General features: G+C 40.8%; 1 protein-coding gene across 1 annotated transcript in view; it reads left to right on the top strand.

Moving 5' to 3' along the window:
• Positions 1–8,435, top strand: part of ARFGAP3 (ADP-ribosylation factor GTPase activating protein 3) — a gene marked incomplete at its 3' end in the record, with an annotated part of 23,538 nt that extends 15,103 nt beyond the window's left edge. Inside the window, exons 9-13 of the mRNA XM_010158731.1 lie at positions 1,025–1,150; positions 1,864–1,986; positions 6,067–6,204; positions 7,111–7,234; positions 8,345–8,435. Of these exons, the coding sequence (XP_010157033.1) occupies positions 1,025–1,150; positions 1,864–1,986; positions 6,067–6,204; positions 7,111–7,234; positions 8,345–8,435 (602 nt within the window). The remainder of the gene's footprint in view (positions 1–1,024; positions 1,151–1,863; positions 1,987–6,066; positions 6,205–7,110; positions 7,235–8,344) is intronic.
• Between the last annotated feature and the right edge of the window lie 3,342 nt (positions 8,436–11,777).

The following is an 11,777-nucleotide window of genomic DNA, read 5'->3' as shown; positions in this document are numbered from 1 at the left end:
TCTGCAAGGAGTGAAAAAGGGGTTTCAGACTTCAGTATTCCTTCAGACTTCCTTTTTACTTGCAGCAGGACATCTGCCAGCAGCATCCTACATCTCATCTAGGTTTATTCTGATGGCATTCGTTTGTACTTTATGCCAGTTACAACTTTTGAATTAAAATATTGCTGTGTTGCTCCGTAAAATTGGTATTCTTATCCCTTTTAACCTAACAAATTAAATTTAAGCAGCGTTTCTACAATTCTGTAATCAAGATTAAATACCTTTGTGTCTGCTACGCTGGTAGTACTGGAAAATGGTTAAGGTTGTTTTGAGGTAAGGAAGGTTCATGGCATCTCAGAAAGGGAGCTTACTATATCTGATCTGTGAGGATGCTTCAGGTGACAAAATGTGTTGCCTGCAGCACATGATAAGTTTTGGGTGCTCCAGGGTTTCCATAATACAAAATATACACCGTTTGGGAACACTCCTCCCCTCTTCTGAGCACCTTTTTGGGCAGAGGGGAGGGCAGCATCAATAAAGACGTGGTCTACCGCTACCACTTGTCTCAAGAGTGTGCTACAGCGAGTATGCGTAACAACACGAGGAAGGGAGGGAGACGTAGCAGGGCCAAGCTGTGCGTTAGGGGAAAACACTACTACTGTTATGGCATGGGTGTCAGAGTTGGATGATTTTGACAATTATTTGGTGTCACATAGAATTAGTACTGTTGAAAAATAAAGACTCTTGCAGGTTGGCTTTAATGGTGATGCAAAACTGTCCTGAATGTCAGCAGTAGCATGTTTCACGTGCGTTTTGATAATGGCTACCTGCTTATACGCAGCCTGGGGTGGTGTTCAGACAGTCTTCTCTACTGGTTTTCTCCCATCCTTACAGTTGGAGTTTAATCCAATTAATAATGAGCATTTTCAATAAACACAGAACATACAAAATACAGCGCTACAATATATATTGTTACTTTTCTACCAATATTATTGGGTTGGGTGTTCATTTTACAGTTACATGTTAACTGAATGTTTTGTTCTAGCATCTCATCTTTACGGTTGGCCTATCGAGATCTTGATATTAAAACAAAAGAAGAAAAGTTAAATCTATCTGGCAAGAAGAAAAGCGAATTGGAGAGGCTTGGCATGGGATTTGGCAGCAACAGAAGGTGTGTGAAGTCCTATAAACTGTGTTTAAAATACTCTGTGGCTTTATGAAGTTATCCATTTTACTTAGGAAGTGAAAAAAACAAATTATACTAAAGTGTATTATGGAAACTTTAATATCATCAAAGAATACTAAATTGTAGGGTGTCTGTAGGGTATTTGCCTCCATTAGCTGACTGTGAGGAAGGTAGTCAGGATGTTCTTCATGAAGAGGGTGGTGAGGCACTGGGACAGGTTGCCCAGGGAAGCTGTGGATGCCCCATCCCTGGAAGTGTCCAAGGCCAGGCTGGATGAGGCTTGGAGCAACCTGGTCTAGTGGAAGGTGTCCCTGCCCATGGCAGGGGGGTTGCGGGGTTGGAACTGGAGGGGCTTTAAGGTCATTTCCAGCCCAAACCATTCTGTGGTTCTATGATGTTTTCAGGGAACAGTACCAGCCTAAGTATAGTCTGTCTTTTACAAGCCAAAACTCTGAAAAAGTCCCATTGCTGTGTTTCCCATGTGTGTTCTGGAGTCCTGTCACTAATTCAGAGAACTGCAGTTGAGTTTTCCAGGGCTTTGGTTTTTTTCTTTTTTTTAATTTAATCCCTCTTCTTAAATGTTTGAATAGCTCGGGCTTTATCAGCAAGCTTAAACTAGATTTGGACTTTCATTTCATTTTGGTTTAGGGTGTGAGCTTTGTTATCTCTTTACATACTTATTTTCTTCCTGTCCACAGTGGCATTTCTCACTCAGTCACAACCGATATGCAAACAATAGAGCAGGAAACACCTGTGATGGCAAAGCCGAAGAAAAAGTACACAGATGATGTAGAGGACTCGTATTTCTCTTCTAGTTCAAGGTAACGTATCACCTTGTTATTTTGAGTGAGGGCACAAGTATATGCAAGTTATGTGTTCAAATACACACAAGATATTTGGAACTCTAGATCAAAACAGAAGACAGCTGGACATGTCTACACCTAACAGATTTTCAGGGGACATCTGAATCAGAAAAGTTGTGAAATACTTGACCTAACCTTGAAAACAGATGTACTCATAAAGAAGAGGAGTTACTTTTTCTGAGGAGAAGGTAGTCTGAATCATATGTTTACAGACTGTGTATTGCTTAGGGTCTAGTCTCTACTTGCACAGGCTGTTGCCATATAAGCTTTTGTTTGCTGTATACCAAATCCAGTGAATGTTTTGTCAAAATTACTCGTGTTGGGTTTTCTTTTTTCCCTTTTCTTTCTGTCTTGTGATACTGTCTTGAAATTCCAATTTAGAATTTAACAAATATTGAAGTCTGATACTAGATATGGTAGATGAAAAGCTGGACATGAGCCAGCCATGTGCGCTGGCAGCCCAGAAAGCCAACCGTATCCTGGGCTGTATCCAGAGCAGTGTGGCCAGCAGGGCGAGGGAGGGGATTCTGCCCCTGTACTCTGCTCTGGTGAGACCCCACCTGGAGTGCTGCGTCCAGCTGTGGAACCCCCAACATCAGAAGGATATAGACCGGTTGGAGCGAGTCCAGAGGAGGCCACGGAGATGCTCCAAGGGCTGGAGCCCCTCTGCTATGGGGACAGGCTGGGAGAGTTGGGCTTGTTCAGCCTGGAGAAGAGAAGGCTCCGGGGAGCCCTTATAGCACCTTCCAGTGCCTGAAGGGGCTACAAGGAAGCTGGGGGGGACTTTTTGCAAGGGCCTGTAGTGACAGGACAAGGGGTAACGGGTTTAAATTGAAAGTGGGGAGGTTTAGATTGGATATCAGGAAGAAGTTCTTCCCGGAGAGGGTGGGGAGGCACTGGGCCAGGTTGCCCAGAGAAGCTGTGGATGCCCCATCCCTGGAAGTGTCCAAGGCCAGGCTGGATGAGGCTTGGAGCAACCTGGTCTAGTGGAAGGGGTCCCTGCCCATGGCAGGGGGGTTGGAACTGGATGGTCTTTAAGGTCCCTTCCCACCCAAACCATTCTGTGATTCTATATACAAGAATTGCATCAGTCTTTTAACTGGATACAGGCCAAATGCAAAGCTTAAATCTTTCTGAGATATTGTGTGCTGGATCTGTTGTGTAGATGTGTGCAGTCTTTTTTGATACACTTTTATGTATTTGAACGTAAAATGTGAGCAAAAAAAAAGACAAAGTTTAGATCAGAATATGAATGCAATGCAAATTATAAAATAGTGCTGTTGGGAGAAGAGAAATGATGAGTCCTGCAGACACTGATTGCACTGAAACAGCTGTTTCTGGGCTGATACCGAAACAGATGTTGCTTTTATAAACTGCCTTTATTGGATTGTTGCCACAGACACATGAAAAATTGTACCTAATGACTTGCAGACAGGTAAATAAAAACACAGAGGCTTTTGTGTCATCACCTGTAGTGTAGAGCAGCAGAATGGGAAATGTGTGGTACCAAGTAAACTGGCAACAGCCTTGTAAAATAAAACGTATCATTTCAGTGCTTCCCTATTTGTTCCTTGAAAAGAGCTGTTACTGCTCTCAAATTATTCATAAGCCTGCCTACTAGCAGGCAAGGGATAAATTATAGAAGAGGCTTTATAATGTGTTTTGGTTCAATAAGTAGAAGATAAATTGTAACCTAGCTGTTCCGGGCTCTTGTTCTTCTAGTTGTAGCAATAGGAGAATCTAATTGGAGTTGACACACAAATTAATTCTTTTTAAAGCAAGTATAAAGTCAGCTCGTTGGACTTGGTGAGGAAACTTCGATTGCTGTGACTTCTTCATTAAGTGGGCAGGAGCAACAGCGTTGCTTCCTTGCAGGTTGTGTACTGTGCTTCTACACTCTGCTGCCATAGGAACATGACTTAGCAACTAAGAAGTCGAGCCAAAAGAAAATGACCCTGGTTGTAGGAAAGCACGTAGTGCCTTGCCATGTTTCTAAGCTGCCGTAAGGGAGAGAGGCAGCTGAATGAAGAAATTTGGAAGACTGAACTACTTTCTGGTGCTGCACCACTCCTTCCTGGGAGTTTCTGCCTTCCTTTTAGTTTTTTATATGGGGTATTGCAGTGGAAACAACCTAAGCTCACAGGAACAGTGAAAGATTGAATTCATAGAGTGAGGTGCCCCAAACAGTGAATTCTGTGATTTTTCCTTTCTTGTCAACTTATATCTGTGACTCTTCCTTTGGATTTTCCACCTGTATCTAAAAGGTAGAGGAGGGTAAAAAACCTCATTTATCAGGAAAAAGTACCTTCAAGAATCCCCTGGGTGTAAGATGCACTCTGTGGGGTGAGACTGTGAAGATGAAGATTGCAGTGCAGTGAGTCGTCTCCCCTCAGCGCAGTAAATGAGCTTCCCTTGCTCCGTCAGGAGAGACGGGGAGCAGCAGTTCATTCCAGATCCGTCCCTGCTGTTTTCCATGTGCAGTGGTGGGAGACTTTGCTGCTGTAGATGTCACATTTCTCAAACTGGCAAAAACAAATGTCCTGACTGTTCATAACACAGACATGGAGAATGTTTTGGGTTTTTAAGAGTGCTTTCACAAAGTACAGATGCAGACTTCAATATCCCATGCTTGTTGTGCTGAATGATCCCATTCTGCTAGCCTCCAGTTGTTTTGATCGTCTTACTCCTTATCCTGGTCATATCCAGAAAGTTTATTTAACCACAAAGGGAAATTCTTGATCTTTGACATTTTAATATTTTTTTTTTACAAAGTATTTTCCATATGTGTTTAGATATACGGAGATAATCAAGTGGGAAGAGGTCAGGATAACGTACCAACAGAACTGACCGACATGCTTTTTTTTTCTTTCCTTTTCTTTCTGTTTGTGTTTTCCTTGCAGTTTTGATATGCAAGAGAAGATTGTCTTACTAAATTAAGACTCACTTTTAAGAAATGCATTCTTTAGGTTTGTTTTCCTAAAACATGTAACAAAACTCAGGTACTTAATGTTTTTATTTAAAAAAAAAAATACATGGAACCGGAGAAAAAGGCTTTCCTCACTATCCTGGACTATGTTCATGCCTCAGAAAATGGGAGCAGATTCTCTGCTTGCATGGCCTGAGTCACGTGGAGCTGTGAGGTTAGCCACCGTCAGCCCCTTAGTTGGAAAACTTTGCCCCATGGAGAACCACAGCACAAGGTGGATGCTGTGGGTCAGTTGGGTGCTTTTGGTTCTCCAGAGCGTTCCAAGTGCCTTGAAAGTTGCGGTGGCTTTTTTCATGGCAGGTGCCTTAGCATGGAGTGTCGAGGGCACCAGGCCTTTATGCGCAGACGGCCTTGCAGGGTCACCATGGGGCTTTGCTCACAGCGCCCACCCTGAAGTTTTCTCAGGCTTGCTCTTGAAGCAGCCAGGTATCGTGACAGTCTTCTGCCCAGCGCCTTCCTGACGTTACAGAAGATGTATTACCTCAAAATAACGAGAACTTTGCCAGTTTGGGTGGGACCATGTCTTTCAGGTAGTCCACTGCATTTTCATGGCCTAAGAGAGGCCGAACTTCTCCGTCAGTTAAATACATGTGTAAAAAAACCCAGAAATCCATTGGATTCGACTGTACAAAGCTTCTCACCCTTGACAAGACGAGAGGAAACGCCTTCTAGTTGCTCCAGGAGAGATTCACGTTGGATATTAGGAAAAAACGTCTTCACCGAAAGGGTGGTCAGGTGTTGGAACGGGCTGCCCAGGGAGGTGGTGGAGTCACCATCCCTGGAGGGATTTAAGAGTATTCCTGTGGTGTTTAGGGACATGGTTTAGTGTTGGACTTGGCAGTGATGGGTTAACGGTTGCAATCGATGATCTTAAAGGCCTTTTCCAACCAGAACAATTCTATGATAACCAATATTATGAAATCCAAATTATTCACTGACAGCTATCATTGTCAAAACTTACTTGCTAGCAATCACTTATTATAGCTATATTTACCTAACAATATGAAGTTCCCACTTTCTCAATAATTTTTTTTGGTCTTCTTTGATTTTAGGTACTATGATTCTTCAGATCTGAGGAGCAGTACTTTCTCTAAATGGGATGACAATTCAGATTCTTTTTGGAAGAAAGAAAATAATAGTAGAGACGTTGATATAATGTTAACTTCAAAAAGTGCAGGATTTTCAGACAGGTATACCACGGAAACCTAACTGATATTTGTACAGAAAGCCCAAGCTTGTTAATATGGTTTGAGCCCCAGTTATATTAGTGGGATTTTTTCAGTCTAGAAGAGGAATTTAGCCACAAATTTCCTCAGCAGTCAAGGAACTTCCTGGCTGAATTTCTTCTGGAAGCTGAATTTCTTATTCACATTTTAAGCATTTGTCTATCAGTGCGGTACAGTATATGTACTGGAGGTACATTCCAAAGCATTTCAGCAAAAAAGAACTAGACAAAAGGTGGGGAGAGAAACTCAAATATTTGCACTGTTCTGAGAGCGTACTTGCTTTACTTGCTTTCGTTATTGCCTAATGAGCCAAAGAGAAGCCAGTTACCAAATGAATGAAACTGTAGGGTACTCAGCATTCAGGATGAGGATATTTAAGATACTTGCAAACAGGAGGTCTACTTGTTGTGATGATAAAAAAATTAATGTATTTCTTCTTTGACAACGGTGTTTTTATCTTGAATGAATATGTGTGAGTTTAAAGGATGTTGAACCTTTTTGTGCTATTAATTTTAAATCTGAATTTCACTGACATGGTGAGTTTTTTGAGGTTTTGTAGAAATATTCTGTCTTTGACATAATCCAGTTTGCTTTTTAAATTAACTCAGAAAATAAAGATACAAGATTAAATACTTTATGTTCACTATCTTGTAAAACTGTCACTGAAATTTTATTTGCTGCTATATCAACTTACTCATTTGAATGTCTTTATCCTGGGTTGATACTGGTTTAATATTTATTTACAAAAATAACTATTATACTTCTGGCTTTCACAAAGCAAATATGATAGTGCTTCTGGTTTGATTTATTGCATTCTGCTGTGATGTAAATAAAAGTTACGCTGACTAATTTAGTTTATTTTTCTTTTAGGCCTGCATCTCGACGTAAGCCTGAATACGAACTATCTCTAAACACAGACGAGGCACAAAAAAAATTTGGCAATGTAAAAGCAATTTCATCGGACATGTATTTTGGAAGGCAAGATCATGCGGATGTAAGTAGATAGCAGTGATAAATATTTTCGAATGTTAAAATTTTCTTCATCTATGAGCCCAATGCTCTTGCATAAAGAGAAGGCAATAGTTAAAACTGGTAGAATTAAAAAGCTTCTAGAATTATGTCCACTGGAATATTTTTTTGATAGTAAAGTACAAGTCTCTAATAACTCTGATAGCTTAGTATTCCATTTTAAGGAGTTGCAGCTGCAGGTAGGACCTTATCTCCAACATCATTCTTCTCTGATAGAAGTGGTAAACTAGGATTCAGCAGTCTTTATTTTTGAAAGAATCATCCTGATGCTGGATGACAGCTTACTTCGTTTATTCTGCATACCCAAACTGATGCCAACGTTCTTTTGTTAAAACAGCTGTCCCAACTGTGTTTGTTACGTGGAAACATTATCACTATTGTAAGGCTAAGTAAGCAGATAAATTGTAATGTAATTGAAATAAAAATTAGAAATTTTATTTAGCTTAAAATTTGCTTAGAAAAAAAAATTAATGGTTACGTGGAAACATTATCACTATTGTAAGGCTAAGTAAGCAGATAAATTGTAATGTAATTGAATCAGCCTAGAAATAAAAAACAAATTAATGTTATGATGCATTTTGTAGGTGAGAGATCATTTAAAAAAATCTGGGTTTAATGGAAAAATAACAGTACAAAGACTAATGTAAAAATATGTTAAAAATGTATTATTCTCAGCGAACTCAGGAAAAGTTGAATTAAAAGCATCATGTGAGTAGAAGGGTTAACATGATGCCAACTGCAATGCTTTTCCCTTATCCTACCCAACCGCTCCATTTCACATGTTTCAGTTGTTTTTACTGGTTGCATAGTTTTCCAGCAATTTTAGGGTAGCTGACAGTGAGTAGGCCCCTTGGTGTTGCCACGGTAAATGCCACTCTTTGATCGAGGTTGAAATGATGACCAACTCGCCCCGTGTAAGTCATGTGAAAACTGTGAAGTAAGAATGGCTTCCAGAATGGTCAACTTCAGAAGGAATTTTATGTTCTGGAGCTGCATCTGTCACCTCATGAGTTATCTGACATGACCTCAAAAGATGACAGCGTACCGTTAATTTTTCTTCTCAATTCTTTCCTAGTATGAAGCGAGGGCTCGACTAGAAAGACTTTCTGGAAGCTCATCTATAAGTTCAGCCGACCTGTTTGAAGATCAGAAAAAACAACCAGCAGGTACGTGTTGAAACAGAGCAGGAGGCGGTTACACGTGTGGGATAGGCTCCCGTACTCTGCTTCTGGTGACACCGTCAGCTACCTGTTGCTGCATTCTGCAGGGAGTGTGCAAAGAGCAGTACTCATTAGCGTTGCTAACAGGTGAAACGGGCGTCAGCGGTGTGGTCATTTAAAAAAAAAAATCATCTTTTACGTTTCACATTCTGTATTTTCAGCTCAGTAAGTTCAATATTTTATACTGTTTTTTTTATGTGAGTTGTTGCAAGTAACAGGCTAACTAGATTTCAAATAATTTTTATCAAAGGAAAACTGTAATATTTTGTTATTAAAACAAATATGGTAACGCCCAAATTGACTATCAGGTAATTTTTCTGGTAAGTTACTGGAAGTGACTTTCACATATTTACATATGTGAAAATAGCTGTCGTAATAATATTGGAACTGATGTTCTTAATGGTCTTTTCCAACCTAAAATAGTCTACGATTCTATAATCTAAGAAGAATCTTTAATAAAATGTTAGCGGCCTTGAAATTCCCATGTAAGCTGTTGCATGATATATCCATTCGTCAGGATATCTGCTTCTAACACTGCTCTTGCCAAATTATTAAGGAAATTTTTTAATTGGTTGTCTGAAATTTGTTGAAACACCTTACATTGGAGAGTACAGTTCATCAAATTAGAAAGGAAGGAGATTGACTAATTAGGTTAGATTGACTGAAAAATAGTCTCTTAGGCTATTGGAAATCTCTCCCATTTTCTTTCCAACGCCCTTTTTGGGTAGAGCAATAATGTGAAACAGAAAACGTAGGAAATACGGGAACATTTTATTGACTTGATCAGTTGGGTTTCATTCCTTAACTTGTGGAGAAATGAGGAAAAAGAATTATTGAAGAAACCGAAATGTGTGAGTAATTACATGAATAGGAGGAGAAAGCAAACTGTATGTAGCCTCTGATTTTACTTTGGAAAAGTAGGAGAAAAAAAAAATTGTCCTTACAAATTTTATTTTGTTATCTATCTGTTGTGAAGTAGAACTTTCTTCATAGTTGTTTAATTTTCTTGCATATAAATTATTTTAGATTGAATTAAATTTTTTTTTTGCTTTAATTTGTGTAATACGTGTGGGGATTTTACACAGTAATGAATAAGACAGTGAGCTAGGAAAAGGTAAATGTAAGTTAAAAATGGGGCAAATTGTGTGATGGGAGACAGATATCTGTGTGTGTATATAGATACAAATGTGCCTTTCTGTGCACACACACATATGTATGGGATAAAATTCCCACCGTATTCTGAATAAGGGTCCTTACAGGCAATTACATAACGTTTACTACGTGTATGTGAATTGTGCACACACAGTTATTCATCAGTGAGCACTTGGAAGGGTTCTTGGGGCTTGTGGGGGAATGCAGAGATTCCCAAGAGTGGGATGAAAAGTGCCTGCCCGTGACCTGAGGTTGAGTGCCGTATAACCCAACTGTAAATGTGAAGTTATATTACAAATAATAAACTTCAGCTAAATGTTGTGGGTTGTTAGAATAATAGTGAGGAAAACATACACCAGGAATAGTTTGTATATTATAAATTCACACTGTATTCAGCCTACAGAATCTTCCTTTGCTGCATGTTATTCTGTTACACCCCACCCCCAAAGGTCTTTTGTCAGCGGCCCTTCTTGAGGAGGTCTCACTGCACGGAGAGCTTGTCTGATGTTGAATTAGCGCCAGGGCCACCATTAGTTCCATAAAATAAAGGTAATCAGGAGACCGGAGGCTGGCAACAAAAGCGCTGCTGTCATTCTGGGGTCCTTGCCAGAATACAAATTCGTTTGAAGCTCAAGTTGTTTTTATGAGCACTGCTGCGATTTTTAGGGTAGAACAGTTTTGGGATGCTTGCTTTTGCGCAGAATGCTGTAGGAGTTATTTACCAAGAAGAGGGGGCTGCAAGAAAACGCTTTTACTTCGTGTGATTTCAGACCTGTTGCTTGTGAAAGGTGGCGTGTCACAGGGCTGAGCTGTAGAAGCTGGTTTCGAAAGAAATCACAAGAAAATGAGTTGCTTTCCTGTCTCGTTTACAAGAAGTTTTTCAGATAACCGTACATAAGCAGAACAACATGAGAAAATCCATGTGGCTGAGAAGTGGTTAGGGCTTTTCCCAGGTTATTTATATCCGCAAATTTTATTTGCGTGACTCTGACTTAATAACAAAAATCCCGAAGCATTTGGTAAGTGGAAGAGGTGGTAAGGAAGTCAAAATCACAGTTGAGGAATAGGGCTATCTCAGGGAATTTCTGAAAATAGCTTGTAAGCACGTGTGCCCATGCCTTGTGGAATCAGCTACTAGCCGGCGTTGAAGAAGGGAGCGGGGAGCGTTCGGGATGCGATTGCATCTGCCGCTGTGAACCAGCTGCTTGGCTTCGGTCAGTCGGATCAGCTGCAGTAATGTCTGGTTTGGCCTGCTGAGGAGGCGCGTGCCTTCGATTTTTCCATGACAAGAGGAGCTGCAGGAGCTCTCTTCCTCCTCCACCCCTCTTCAAAAAGAAAGCCGAGGAGAAGCAAGGGCTGCCAGGGTATAGCTGCATCATGCCGGGAGCTGCACTCCAAGGAGCTACAGCCGTGTGGGGGTGGAGTCTGGACCAGCTTGCCCCCAGGTTCCGCAGCTGCCCACAAGTTACCCGTGTCCCGACTGGGCATGAAGTCAGTTGGCCACGTGTTTAAGTTAAGGCTGTGGTCTCCGTTCTGAAAACAGTCTGTTTTGGGATGCTTCCTCTCAGCAGCCCGCTTTATTCCCGAAATCATAGGCCTGCGAGGCTGGTTTAATGCCATTTGTGCCTTTTACTGTATCAGGTATTCAATATTAAGGTGTGCCAGTAATGCTTTTCCCAGATGAGCGGGCGATTGTAATCGTTAGCATGTTCGTATTTATCGTTCAGTTCGTTGTGAAACACATTTGATTTCTGTTGTCTGTAGGCCTCTACCTCTCAAACTTACTTACTTACCTTTACTATAATTTCTATAGAATTTTCCAAGCCCAAGATGCAATAATGCAAAATATAGGTGTGTGTACAGGTCATGCAAAGCATACCTACGCACACACACAAATAGGGCCCATCGCTTCAGCCACCGCTGAAGGGCACTCATCTTCAAACTGCAAGGCAATGACAGCTCTTCAGGGTACAGGGCAAGTGGCATTGCAGCAGAGGGAAAGTGCAGGCTGGATCATGTATTATTCAAACATTAATTGCTCAGCTGGGAATACAAAGTGCAGAAGATGACACTCTGGGTAGAATTATGAGCAACTGAAAACAATGGAAAGGAAGACACGCTGGAGGGAAGGGATGC

This window comes from Eurypyga helias, unplaced genomic scaffold, assembly GCF_000690775.1.
Source record: "Eurypyga helias isolate BGI_N326 unplaced genomic scaffold, ASM69077v1 scaffold1939, whole genome shotgun sequence".
NCBI lineage: Eukaryota > Metazoa > Chordata > Aves > Eurypygiformes > Eurypygidae > Eurypyga > Eurypyga helias.
The sequence above is the reverse complement of the archived record's forward strand: the minus strand, read 5'-3'. Positions and strand labels throughout refer to the sequence as shown.